The 12,705-nt window shown below is 46.8% G+C and overlaps 1 protein-coding gene across 1 annotated transcript in view; it reads right to left on the bottom strand.

Moving 5' to 3' along the window:
- Positions 1 to 11,407, bottom strand: part of UGCG (UDP-glucose ceramide glucosyltransferase) — a 34,000-nt gene extending 22,593 nt beyond the window's left edge. The window contains exons 1-2 of the mRNA XM_040417301.1: positions 11,067 to 11,407; positions 4,258 to 4,399 (exon numbers count right to left, since the gene is read on the bottom strand). Coding sequence (XP_040273235.1) covers positions 4,258 to 4,399; positions 11,067 to 11,164 — 240 coding nt within the window. The 5' untranslated portion in view covers positions 11,165 to 11,407. The remainder of the gene's footprint in view (positions 1 to 4,257; positions 4,400 to 11,066) is intronic.
- Between the last annotated feature and the right edge of the window lie 1,298 nt (positions 11,408 to 12,705).

Genomic DNA, 12,705 nt, shown 5'->3' with positions numbered 1-12,705 from the left:
CCAGATGGGGTTTCTTGTCCATTGTCTCGTACAGTGCTGCATCTATTCACTGGTCTCAATGGTGACATGTCGTAGTTTTATTCCGGCCGCCTCTCGGCATGTTTGCCATCATGGACCTCCAGCTCGCCCCCATTATAGTCAATGGGGCCGCAGCGGACCTCCGGCGGCATGTGTACACTAGCAGCAGCACGTATCCGGCAGGCTGTTCACCCACTGGAACAGCCTGCCGCTAATGTGAAAGTAGCCTAAGGGTCCATTCACACGTCCGTTTTTTCTTTCCTGATCTGTTCCGTTTTTTCAGGAACAGATCTGGACCCATTCATTTTCAATGGGTCCTGGAAAAAAACGGACAGCACAATGTGTGCTGTCCGTTTCCGTTGTTCCGTTCCGCAAGTCCGTTTAAATATAAAACATGTCCTATTCTTTTCCTGAAAAATCGGATCCTGGTACAATACAAAGTCAATGGATCCGCAAAAAACGGATGACATACGGATGTCATTCCGTATGTCATCCGTTTTATACGGAATCCGTTCCTGGAAATTACATTTTTATTTATTTTTATTTTTTTAAAGAAATCCATACAACTTTATTTGCTTATTGAAATTTATACATGTTTCCGTTTTTTGCGGATCCGCAAAAAACGGATGACATACGGATGACATACGGAAACATTTTCAGGAACAACGGATCCGCAAAAAACGGACAGAAAATCGGATTATAGAAAAATACTGACGTGTGAATGTAGCCTTATTCTGACTCTGCAGAAAGAGACTGATGTGATGAGTGGCTGCGGTCAGTTCACAGATACTGTATATCCTTACGTATCCCTTTAATGCCCCTTTACACGGATTGACTGTGTAGGAAATTATCAGGAACAAACCATTCATTCACAATATTTGCAGCAATCTCCTCTGTATCAGCGATAGTTCAGGCCGTAAAGAATCATCGTTTATGGCAGCAGATCCCTGTATACATAGCACGATCTACAAACCAGGAACAATGATTCTGGTGTCGGCATCTACGATGGTTTCACCCACTCAATGACTGATCAGAGCTGGTGATCGGCGGGACTTCTACACAGGGCAATTATCAGAAATAACACCCCTTCTCAATAATAGCCCAGCCTAAAGGGGACTTTATGCGGTATCCATGTAAACAATAAAGACAGTCTTCCAAACTGTTTCTCCTGAAACAAAATCTGCTCCTCACAGGAAACATGGCCTGAGGCTAACACTACACTGTTTAGCACACAATTTTAGAGTCCATTCACACGTCCCTATGCGTTTTGCGGATCCGCAAAAACACAGACACTGGCAATGTGTGTTCTGCATTTTGCAGACCGCACATCGCCGGCACTCTCATAAAAAAATGCCTTTTCTTGTCCGCAATTGCGGACAAGAATAGGACAGGTTCTATTTTTTTGGCGGAATTGAAGTGCGAATCCGCAAATGTGGATGCGGTCTGCACATTCCGGCCCCATTGAAAATGAATGGGTCCACACCTGTTCCGCAAAATTGTTGAACAGATGCAGACCCATTTTGCGGACGTGTGAATGGACCCTTAGATGGTACGTGCTGGGATTTCGGTTTTCTTTATCTACTTAATTGAACAGTTACTGCAGTGTGCACAAGTTCTGCTGGTGCCAATTTTTATTTCCTCACCCCTCCTAGATCAGCTGCCCTACATACTCTGCAAGTATGATTGGATTTTACAGCAGACATCCTTTATTTTCATTATTCATCAGACGTCTCCAGGACATGCCACCTCAGCACAGCAACACTTCCCAAGTAATCCAAGAGCATGAAGGTAGCAGAGAGTGGTGGCATGACGGGGGAGATGCAGGATAAAAAAACATAACTGATCAAATGCTCTGTTATTCACCTCTAAAGGGTTACTTTACAACAGTACTGTATCTGTGCAAAAAAAAATTAAAAATTGCTTCCTGCACAGACATGTCAACTAACTCTTGTACTGATGTGTGAACTGGCCATAAGCAGTCAGCTATGATATGAGCTTGAATCAGGAAGGAGGTTGCTAGAACGAGAAGAGAGCGCTGTTCTCCTCGCTGGACGACAGGGGTAGGCAACCTCCGGCATGCCAGCTGTTGTAAAACTACAACTCCCAGCATGCCTACTTGAAAGGAATGGAGCATGCTGGGAACTGAAGTTGGAGTGCTGAAGGTTGCTGACCCCTGCTGTAGGAGATAGACCCATATGGGAGACATTTCTCAAAACTGGTGTAAAAGAAAAACTGGCTTAGTTGCCCATAGCAACCAATCAGATTTCATCTTTCATTTTCAGAGCTCCTTTGGAAAAGCTTTCCCTTACACCAGTTTTGATAAATGTCCCCCCTGGCTTTTTACGGAGTCAGTTTCCTGCAGCAACGAGAGCATTATGTGGGCGCTTCTCGCTCTTCTTTCTAGCGATCAGTGGGGGTCTAAGAGCTCAGACCCCCCATCGATGAAAACCTTTGACACACTGAAATGACATATCTATAGTTTTGTGAAAGCTCAGATGACCCTTCAAATATCTTTGAGAAACAGAACGATGGGCTGTTTTTGCTTATGGTCACACAATGACGCTTTTTATGACAGGCGATCTTGGTAAATGAGGCCCGCCATATTACATCACATCAAGGCTTTATTCACACTGGTGTTTAGCGCTACATTTTTTGTCATTTAGTTTTACTTAAAAAAAATATATAAAAAAAAAGCCACTTAACATCTCCACTGATTTCAACAGGAAGTTTATACAGTATACTTGAATACTTTACATCATTCCTTTTCCGCTCAGATAAAGTAAATGCGTTTACAGTAGACTACAGTTTTTCTGCCCTCGGCTAGATCAGATTTTGGCAGAGCAGACGGACAATAAATGGCTTTCTGGGTACAGAGGCAGTATTGTTAGGCTAAAGTGTGGCCAGAATATTTACCTGCTCAAAAAACTTAAAATGTTTGCAATGCAAGCATTATTATATATTAAGTAGACCCAGTACTATGAGAAAGGGGTTCTGTGTCCCACGTTTCATTAGAGTGGTGGTCGAGCTTGTGCACTGTCCCTCCATTCAAACTCTGTGAGCTGCTGGAGATGGCCAAGTACAGAGCTGTCTCCTTCAGGGCTATTGGACACAGGCGTAGTTTCAGTCTGCGTCCGATCCGCATGTGGACCCATTCATCTAAATGGGGCCGCAAAAGATACGGGCAGCACACCCATGTGCTGTCCGTATCCATAAGTCCGTTCCACGGCCCCGCAACAACAAAAAAAAAAGTAGAACATTTCCTATTCTTGTCTGTTTTGCAGGAGTCAAAAAATTTTCGGCATGCACTCGGCCGGTATCCGTGTTTTGAGGATCCGTGATTGGCGGACCGCAAAACACTTACGGCCGTGTGCATGAGCCCTCAGTCCCATAGAGTTGAGTGAAGTGACAATGTGCATGCTCAACTGCTGTTCCACTTAAACAGATAAACAACCCCCCTCCCCCACTCTCGTGATCCGTGAGGGTCCACGCAGTAAAGGGGATAAACTATTATTGGAACACCTCTTTAAACCCTTCCCAACATCTGCAGTACATATATGGCAAATGGCCGGACTTTACAGATAGTCACCGGATGCCTGGTGCTTTGCACCGGCAGAGTTCGTGATCAGCGTTATCAATTGTGACCACGGCATCTCAATGGTCAAATACAGGGAGAGCTGTGCTCTTGCTGTCTGAACGGCTCCCACACGGTGAGATTGCGGGAGTGGTCTAGTTGCTATGGCAGCCTCGGGCCTTCTGAAGGCTCAGAGGCCTGCAATTTTCTGCTTGTGGCAGGGCTTAATAGGAAGTTAGTGATTCTCCCACAGACTACTACTATCAGATGATCGCATGTTAAAATCCCCTGGGGATTAAGCAATAGCAAATGGTGCAATTAGTAGGTACAACTTGTCCTGCAAAAATAAAGCCCTCATTTGGCTTTTTGAACAGAAAAATAAAAAAGTTACGGCTCCTGGAAGGCAGGGAGTGAAAAATGAAGGCGCCAAGAAGGGCATAACCGACAAAATATGTAGAAAGTGTTGTGTTAACAATACTCCACTTTACTAGATGCTTTTAAGCATAAGGCCAATTATCTCCAGAACACACTTCTTGGCTCTTAATGGTCAAGGAGGACTTGAAGCCAAATGATGGAGGTAAAAGGGAAGAATGTACACCAAGTCAAAAAGAAAATACTTCAGGTAACCCTTCTTTTGGCATTCTATCAAGAAAAGATTGTGCACCTACCTTTGGATAGTCTAATTCAAAGAACGTTTCTAAATTGTTGATTAGATTAGTATCAACCCCCTTTAGTGGTTTAAGAAGTGAAACGCCAGGAAGCTTGCTGTAAGGCTGCTTGTCGGATGCTTTCTTGTTGAGGTGGAGCCGCCTGCAATGAAAATGAAACATGCATTATTTATGGACATGGTCAAGCTTCACCCCCCTCTACCCTTAAGAAGGGCACAGTGCTCAGCCGCATGAGAGATACTAAATACAGACGACAAGACACTATCAGTACATAGTTACAATACAAGACAATCACGACTAGAGTCATTTTTGGTCAAAGATGCCACCACTCTTACAAAGTGATAGAAGTCCTAATCGACAGGGAATGACACAATGAGAGGTTACTATTTTGATGGGATAGAGGTGCAACACACACACGAATAAGTTACTAGTCCTGCAACTACAGGGATACAGTAAGCATACGTTGCATGACAAGTCCATTTTTACCACAGAACATACAAGATAATGAACTTGAAAGGGTTGACCCATCTGGGACATTGATGGCATGTAGCTAGGATATGCCAGATAGATGCAGGTCCCAGAGGTGGGACCCGCACCTATCAAGAGAATGGGGCCCCTAAAGTGTTTGGCTAGTTTTGGAAATCCTATAGCAGTGAACGGAGAGCGCACGGTGGAAGCAACGCCACCTCTCCATTCACCGCTATGGGACTGCCAAAAATAGCCGGCTCAGCTATTTTCATAACTTCCACAGTGGTGAAAGGAGGGTGGCTGCGCATGCGCAGCTGCTCCTGTTCAAATCAGGGAGATCGGTGCATATCCCACTCCTATCCGACACTGATGGCGTACCCTATCAGAGTCCCAGAGTTTCCTGTAAATATATTATAAAAGTCTGAATTAAAACTCAGTGGAAAATCTCCATAGTGCACTTAGGTGTTCCACCTTATGAATCACCATTGTTATACTTAATTATATACATTACCAAAACGTAAATACCTTCACAGGTCAGAAACCTCCGGCAGCACGCATGCACTAGTGGCAGCGAGGATCCGGAACAGGCTGCCGCTAATGTGAAAGCAGCCTAAGTGCATAGGCCATTAATGTTAGATATGGTATGACAAGAGCATGGGTCATTAACGGATACCACTGAGTGGATGGACCATCACGCAGAAATCAATCTGTAAGCTACAGCTCATTAATGGCCTTTATTTGGAGTGGACTGCACACTTCAGCGGTAGTTTATCCCCTTCTAAGACTCCAAGTCTGGCTGTCATTTGCTCCCATTGCCCTTGGAGACCCATCAGGATTTGAGCTTCAAAGATACATCCACACATGTCATTTGCAGTAAAAAATAAAATGTTGCAGTGTATTTAAAATCTGCACCAAAGGTCGATTTACGCTACAGATTATTCATTTTTTTTGTTTTGTTCTCATCATCAACTTGGCTGGTACTGAAATGCACTACAGATTTACTGCATGCGAATCTGCTGCGGGTGCACCCTAAGTGGTCAAACATAAGACAATAAAAAGTACACTACGGATCTGAAGGTTCTGCTGTTCATGAAGGTCTCCCAAGGCCATGTTCAGAAGGGCAAGTTCTTTTGCAGATTGTGGGTGCAGGTTTTGTACTGAAACCTTGCAACAAAGTATTGTCCAATGCAAGTGATTGAAGTCTTACAAAGTCCCATTCATTCATGGAGGGGGGGGGGGGGGGGGACGACGACACAAAAAACACACAGCTCAGATTTTAGGGCACGTGGCACCATTTTAATGCTGTTTCACCAGAAAATTTCCACTGCATCTGAACATGCTCTTTCATTTGGATAATAATGATCCTAGTTTTCACTTGTATATCACACTCATTGACAAAAAAACAGGCACCCAAATAGAAATGTGGGATTACTGCAAAACTTGGGATAAGTCACGTCTCAGGCAGATATGTAAATGGTTACAGGTGTGGTCCGATTAGGCACTGGGTCTCGTCACAATGGGGCGTAGAGGGTTTACCCCGCTGCCCTGTAAAAAGGCTACCTTTGGGTAGCGTACCTCTTGGCGAGACATCTGACTGCTAGACATGGCTTTTACGACGCACTCAGACATTTTGCCCATTTGACAGACTTTGAGGGGGTGCATCGTTGGACTGAGAAGGGCAGGAAAGTCATTTCGACAAACTGCCTGCCGTTTAGACCTTTCTGACCTATGAATGAAGGGTGGCAGCGTATGCGCGGTGTGCCCTGTGGCACTTTGTGGGCTCCTTTCTAAGTATAGGTGCAGGTCCCAGAGGTGGGACTCACACCAATCAGATATTGGGGGGGGGGGGAAGCGTATCCTAGCCACAAGCCCCCAATGACCAATGTGGGATTAACCCTTCAGGGCCCCACTTCCTTTACGCTTCATTCCCAACAAATCGCTTGCTAAATTGTTCAGTATAAAGGGGCCTTAAGGCAACTTTTTTTTACTGCAGTGTATGTTTGCATATGCGCCAGAGACGCTCACTAAAAAAATATACCAAATGGTACATGGCATTTTACAAAGTTAGCTCAAAGGCAAAAACAAAAAACGTGGATAGCACACAGCAGAAAAATACGGTTGTGTGCATTAAGGCCTTGGTTAATAGATTCAAGTTGTTCGTTACTTTGGATTTTCCGCATAGGAAACAACATGGCTTGTGGTGCATGGCAACCAATAACCGCTCAGCTCTGTGGTAAAGGGAAAGCAGCCGTGTGATTGGTTGCTGGGCGATACAAGGAATGTTTCGATAAATGAGGTCCACAGGGACCAGATTTTAGCTAAAAGAGCTAACAGAACCTGAAATGTGAATTTTTTTTCAATAGGGTCTTCAAAATTAGGCAAAGGCAAGTCTCTTTCGGCTAAAACACTGCTAAATATATCGTCCAAGAAGAAAGAGGGGCTCAATTACTTGACTGAGAATAACAACTGGATAAAAAGTTTCCCATGCTTACATGGCAGCTTTGCTCCTGCAACGTAAACACTACAAGTCTCATGTGTGGTGGTGCATGCAAGATGCTGATTAATCAGACAAGCGATACCAAGGGGAAACCAATGAGCTGGAACAAAGCACTTTGTAAGGACACTGTAGAGGCAGCATTTACAGAGTGCAGTCAGCACATGTTTCCTGTCTGGACCATATCCGAAATCTGTGGTGCTCCGTGTCCAAGACGAACAGTCAGTCAGTCAGAAGAAGCCGTTCTACAAGGCTGCAGCTTAAAGGGGAAGTGGCGAGACCTTACATACACAACTGAAGGACGCAAGGATTTTCATCCAATTCATTCAGAAACCCTCCTCTGCCAAAATAGCAAAGTGACATGGTTAATCCCATTAATTAACTGCTGCTGATCCCTGGAGAACCTAGCAAGTCCTGGGTGACCTGAACAGCTGGGCCTTGTGGCCTCCCTTGCTAACAGGTGAAAGCCTTTTACATCACAGCCGTCCTTGGATACTGCTGACAATACCACAAGAGCGACCTGTCTAAATGACATTAGCTAGATGGCTCCTTGGTAACCAGGCCCATGACAATACACCAGAGACCTATCCTGTGACCACATACAAATGGTGCGGGAGATCTTCAGAACATACAGAAAGGCCCTTTTCCTTCCATGACCCACTCTCCTCATACGAGGAGAACCTCCTTGATCAAAAGATACATATGGGAGAACAAATCTCCTGACTGAATAAAAATCACCAGTAAACAGAGGTCACAAAGACGCCTGTGTAAGCATCAGACGCTTGTACAGGCAATTTTTCTCTCTAAAAAAGTGCAATGTGTATTAATACGCATTAGGGTCCATTCACGCCTCCGTATGCGTTTTACGCATCCGCAAAACACGGACACCGGCAATGTGCACTTCGCCGGCACTCTCAATTGCAGACAAGAATAGGACATGTACTATTTTTTTGCGGATCCACAAATGCGGACAAATGAATGGGTCCGCACCTGTTCCGCAAAATTGCGGAACGGTTGCGGACCCATTTTGCGAACGTGTTACTGGACCATAAGACTTTTCCTGCCATTCATGAGCACAGGGCGCGTGCTGGGAACGGCACAAGCAGCACAGTAATACTGCTGGTACCAGAAACATCCAATAACAAAGCTCCTTACAGTAAAGGGCTTTGTTATTTGTAAGGAGGCCACTGATTGGTCAGTTTGGATGCAATGCTCCGCTATGGCGCACCGCTCTGAGACTGAAGTGTAGGGAGACTCGTGCAGGCGCACCACTAAGTGGCTGTGCCGCTTTCCTTTGCGATTGGACAGCACTACAGCCAGGGAGAAGGAGACGCCCATTGAGAAACCCTGGCGTCTCCTCCTCCGTGTTCCGATACTCAATATTAGCATACCAGGCGGGAAAACTGCAGGGGGGCACAGCGGGTGAACGGAGCGGCGCCCAGGAAAAAAATAGTAAGCGCTATTAGATCCCTGCTTTATGCCTTACATAACCTGCTAGTTATTTTATAATGTCTGGACCCATGAAAGGTCCTCTTTAAGAGTGGCACCTCGGCATGCCATAAATACATCGATTATGGTGTGTGCCTGAGGCAAATACGCCACATTGGTAAGTTTTCTCACAAATCCCGCTATAGTAGCGTGTCCGTCACAAATACCATAACAGCTACTGGTATCCCTATCAGAGTACTGGCCCCAAATGTCCTAAGCGCCTGTCATGCATTCAATCATAAGTGTGTACCTGTGACATATGCACCCATGCCAGTCGGCACCTATCTCAAAAACGCCAAGTGGAGTTTTTTACTCTTCCGGAAAAAATGTAGTGTGAAACACGCGGCCATTCGTTTTTTTTTGGGCTGCAAAACTTCTGCTAAAGGGGTTGCCTCACTTCAGTAAATAGAATTTATCGTGTAGAGAAAGTGAATACAAGTCACTTACTAATGTATTGTGATTGTCCATATTGCCTCCTTTACTGGCTGGCCACTGCAGCGCAGATATGACCTCTGGTTGGAGGCTTATCTACCCCGAGAACAAAAGGACCAGGCATGCTGAGATGATCCCACCAAAATCTAAGGGCTCACACACACAAACGTCTGCTACATGTTCCGTGCATTGGGGAGCGCAAATTGCATGGGCACCATCCGTGTGGCCTGCGCTGACGGATGCAGACACATTCAACTTGAATGGATCCACACTGCAAGAAAAAAAAAAATAATTGAGCGTGTTCCATGTTTTTGAGATGTGGAGGCATGGAGTAACGGCTCTGTAGGGCTTCCGTGGCCTTCTGCTCCGTGTCTTCCAGAATGACTTAAATGGGACCACATCTGGGATATGGTGCGCACAGTCGGGGCCCTATATTGGGGACCCACTGTTTGCAGGCCGCAACAGGGGCACAGCCGCTACACGTTGTTGTGCGTGAGCCCTAATATCTCGATTGCAGAAAGCAGAGTGCCAACAAACATAGTTGCCATTGCCTACAACTTTTTTTCACCCAAATTTCCTGCACACCCGAGTCCGCCTAGTAACACAGCGGTGCATCCACTGCCCTCGCATGGCTACATATCTAGCCGGATCTGGTAAGGCTGGATGGCAACCCACGCAGTAGCTCTGAGGGCCATGGTAGGATCATGGTGATGCCAGTATCCCTGGCACAAAATTACAGGACAACTGTTTCCCTTTAAGACGCAGTTTTTACATAAACTTCTGATTATTTCAGTGGCTTTTTTGCTCTGCGCGACAGTCGTCCTGAACATGAAAATGACCAAGACGTATGTGGCAAGGTCACGGTGAGGGGAAGGAAGGCAATCATGTTAAACCAAGGGCACACGCTCTCAAAACTTGGAGAAATGACCCAAGTCCGTCAAGAGACAGTGTCAGACTGATGTGTGAACTGACCCCAAAGGCAGGAACAGCATCTCTACACGGATCTATCAACACAACAGCAGAAAAGCAGGACGAGGCAATGAAACCATCACCTGGGTCATACCCTTTACGTGTGCCATGCCAGTACTCGCCTCTGCCAACACGCATGACCTGCGGAACAGGACAAAGTTCGATGATCTTATCGTAGTCACTATCACAGATTCACTGAGCAAAAAGCAAAAGTTACTGCTGAGGACGACAATGAGCTAAAGCGGGGCAGTCAGCAGTTTACCCCACAGAGTTCACACTGCACCAAACACACATCTGGCGCCTCCCGCACAGAACGTGGGGAAACGCTTATCCTCAGCAACGAGGACGGAAAACACGATTCCTGAGCGCTGATTTCTTCTCTATAGAGGTCACAGCCACTGCAGGGTAGTAGACTGGCATCCGCAAATCAGGACAGTCATCCATACGTGTATAATGTATGATGAGCCGGTGGACACACGCCAGATATTATGGAGCCCGTAAGGAGGAGGGGGTTGGAGAACTACCGATCCATCTAGCCCAGAACTATCCCTCTACCCATACCAGTTACCCATCCCATACCTATCCGTCTACTCACCCCAGAGCTATTCATCCACCCCATATCTATATCTATACATTAGGGTAATAAATGGGTGAAAATGCCTGGACGCTGCTGCTTGGGCAGACACTTGAAATGTCAATAGCAGCAGCATGACAGCAAGAAAAGGCCCCCTCCCCCTTCCTGGAAGGGCTTCTTCTCCTCCTGCCATTCTATAAGAATCCATACCATTTAGAGCAGCTGGATGTCATGTGCACAGCAGGAGCTGCCATAGATAGCGTGCAACCTGCATGTCTGCAGAGGATGGGTGTGGGGCTTCACATGTTCCATTCACACACAGCGGTTTCCATGTGAGGGCTACCTGAGCGGTATGGAGGTGTGCTGGGAGGCCTGGCTACTTACGTGTAGATGATGGATAAGAAATGCATGAACCACAGGACGAAGAAAAGGACGACGCCGAAGATGGCGAGACCTTGTAGGGCCAGCTCCAGGACGGCCATAACCAGCGACTATATCCTCCTGCTTCTTTCTCTGGATGACGGGCGAGTGTCAGTACAGGGTCACCCCACACCACATGGAGTCAGTGTCTGGAAGAGCTTGTGCCTTCACTTCATTGAATGGCCCTCTCCTGGGCGGGGGTCTGTGGCTCTAACAAGACGATGTGCTCCGTGTGACAACCCACACAGATAACTGACACCGCCGCCGGAGCTGCACTCCAGCAATACCACCCTTCTCTGCCAAGCACGTAACCACGCCTCCTCTGTCGCCACGCCCACCCCATGACCGGCTCGTTCACTCACTCAGCGCCACCGTCCCTGGTGTCCTGCACCCAGCTGACACGCCCCCGCCAGTAGCCCCGTGACCACGCCCTTCGATAGAATCCCCCCTCCCTCGTTGTAGATAGCAGGTGGGCGGGGTTCTCACGGCGGACTTACAAACCTTAGTGAAACTATCAGTTAGGCGCAGTGAGGTCATGAGAGGGGCGGAGCCGGAAAGTGTGTGTGGAACGTGTCTGGAGACGGTGTCGTCATCGTGCTAGGGGCAAATGCTGAGGTCGCCTGACGGGAAAGTCTGGTTGACCAGAAGCGCCTTGTGTTACAGCAGTGAAGATGCACGTACATAAGCGTACCCCGTACACAGCATAGGTGCTCTTCCTCTTCATGAACCTTTAACCCCTCAAGAACCGAGCATATCTTGGTTGTTCCCCCCCCCCCCATGATCCCATCACAACTATCTACATTTGAGCTTGTTGGTAGAACGAGTTGTTTTCCAGATGCTCCAAGGAGCAGCAGATTGTCAGGAAGGAAGTGTTCCTTCCTGATAGTCAGCTGCTGGTTAAAGGGGTTGTCCAGGCTTTTACTATTGATGACCTATCCTCAGGGGTCCAGCACCTTGCCCATCAGCTGTATTTGGAGGCGGCGCATGTGCAACCTCTCTTCTGCTTTGCCATAGACTGTAGCAGCGGACAGGAAGAGAAAAGGGAAACGGCACATGCGCTCACCGTCTCCTCATACAGCTGATATTAAACCCCCGCCAATCTGAGGATAGGTCATCAATAGTAAAAGACTGGACAACCCCTTTAAGTGGAGGTGAAGCTCTGCATTTACATGCTATGGTCACCTCCACAGTATGAGAATGAGCGATCACTAATGCCATCGCTTGTGCCCATACAGAATCCATCTGCTGCCCAGAAACTGATTGAGGTGTCCGCACCTCAGATCCTTTCACCCAAGGATCCAGCATTTTGCTCATTCATCAGGTGATCTGTGGCACCTTTAGGCTAGTTTCACATCTGCAGCACCCATTCCGGCAGGGAACAACCTGTTGGATTTCTACGGATCCGGTACTGGCAAATGTTACCAAAATTCCTGTCAACCCCATTAATTATAATGTGGCCCGAGGCAAAAATGCAGAGAATTGGCTGGATGGAAACTGCTGCACGTTTTTTGTCAGATTTCCGGCATTGTAGGCTGGAACAGCCTGCCAGAAGTAGCCTAAGGCTACGGCTACGCAGCGACATGTGTCGTGTGACATTTATTGT

The sequence above is a fragment of the Bufo bufo genome, chromosome 2 (genome assembly GCF_905171765.1).
Source record: "Bufo bufo chromosome 2, aBufBuf1.1, whole genome shotgun sequence".
Lineage (NCBI taxonomy): Eukaryota > Metazoa > Chordata > Amphibia > Anura > Bufonidae > Bufo > Bufo bufo.
This window is presented reverse-complemented; position numbering and strand designations above follow the sequence as displayed.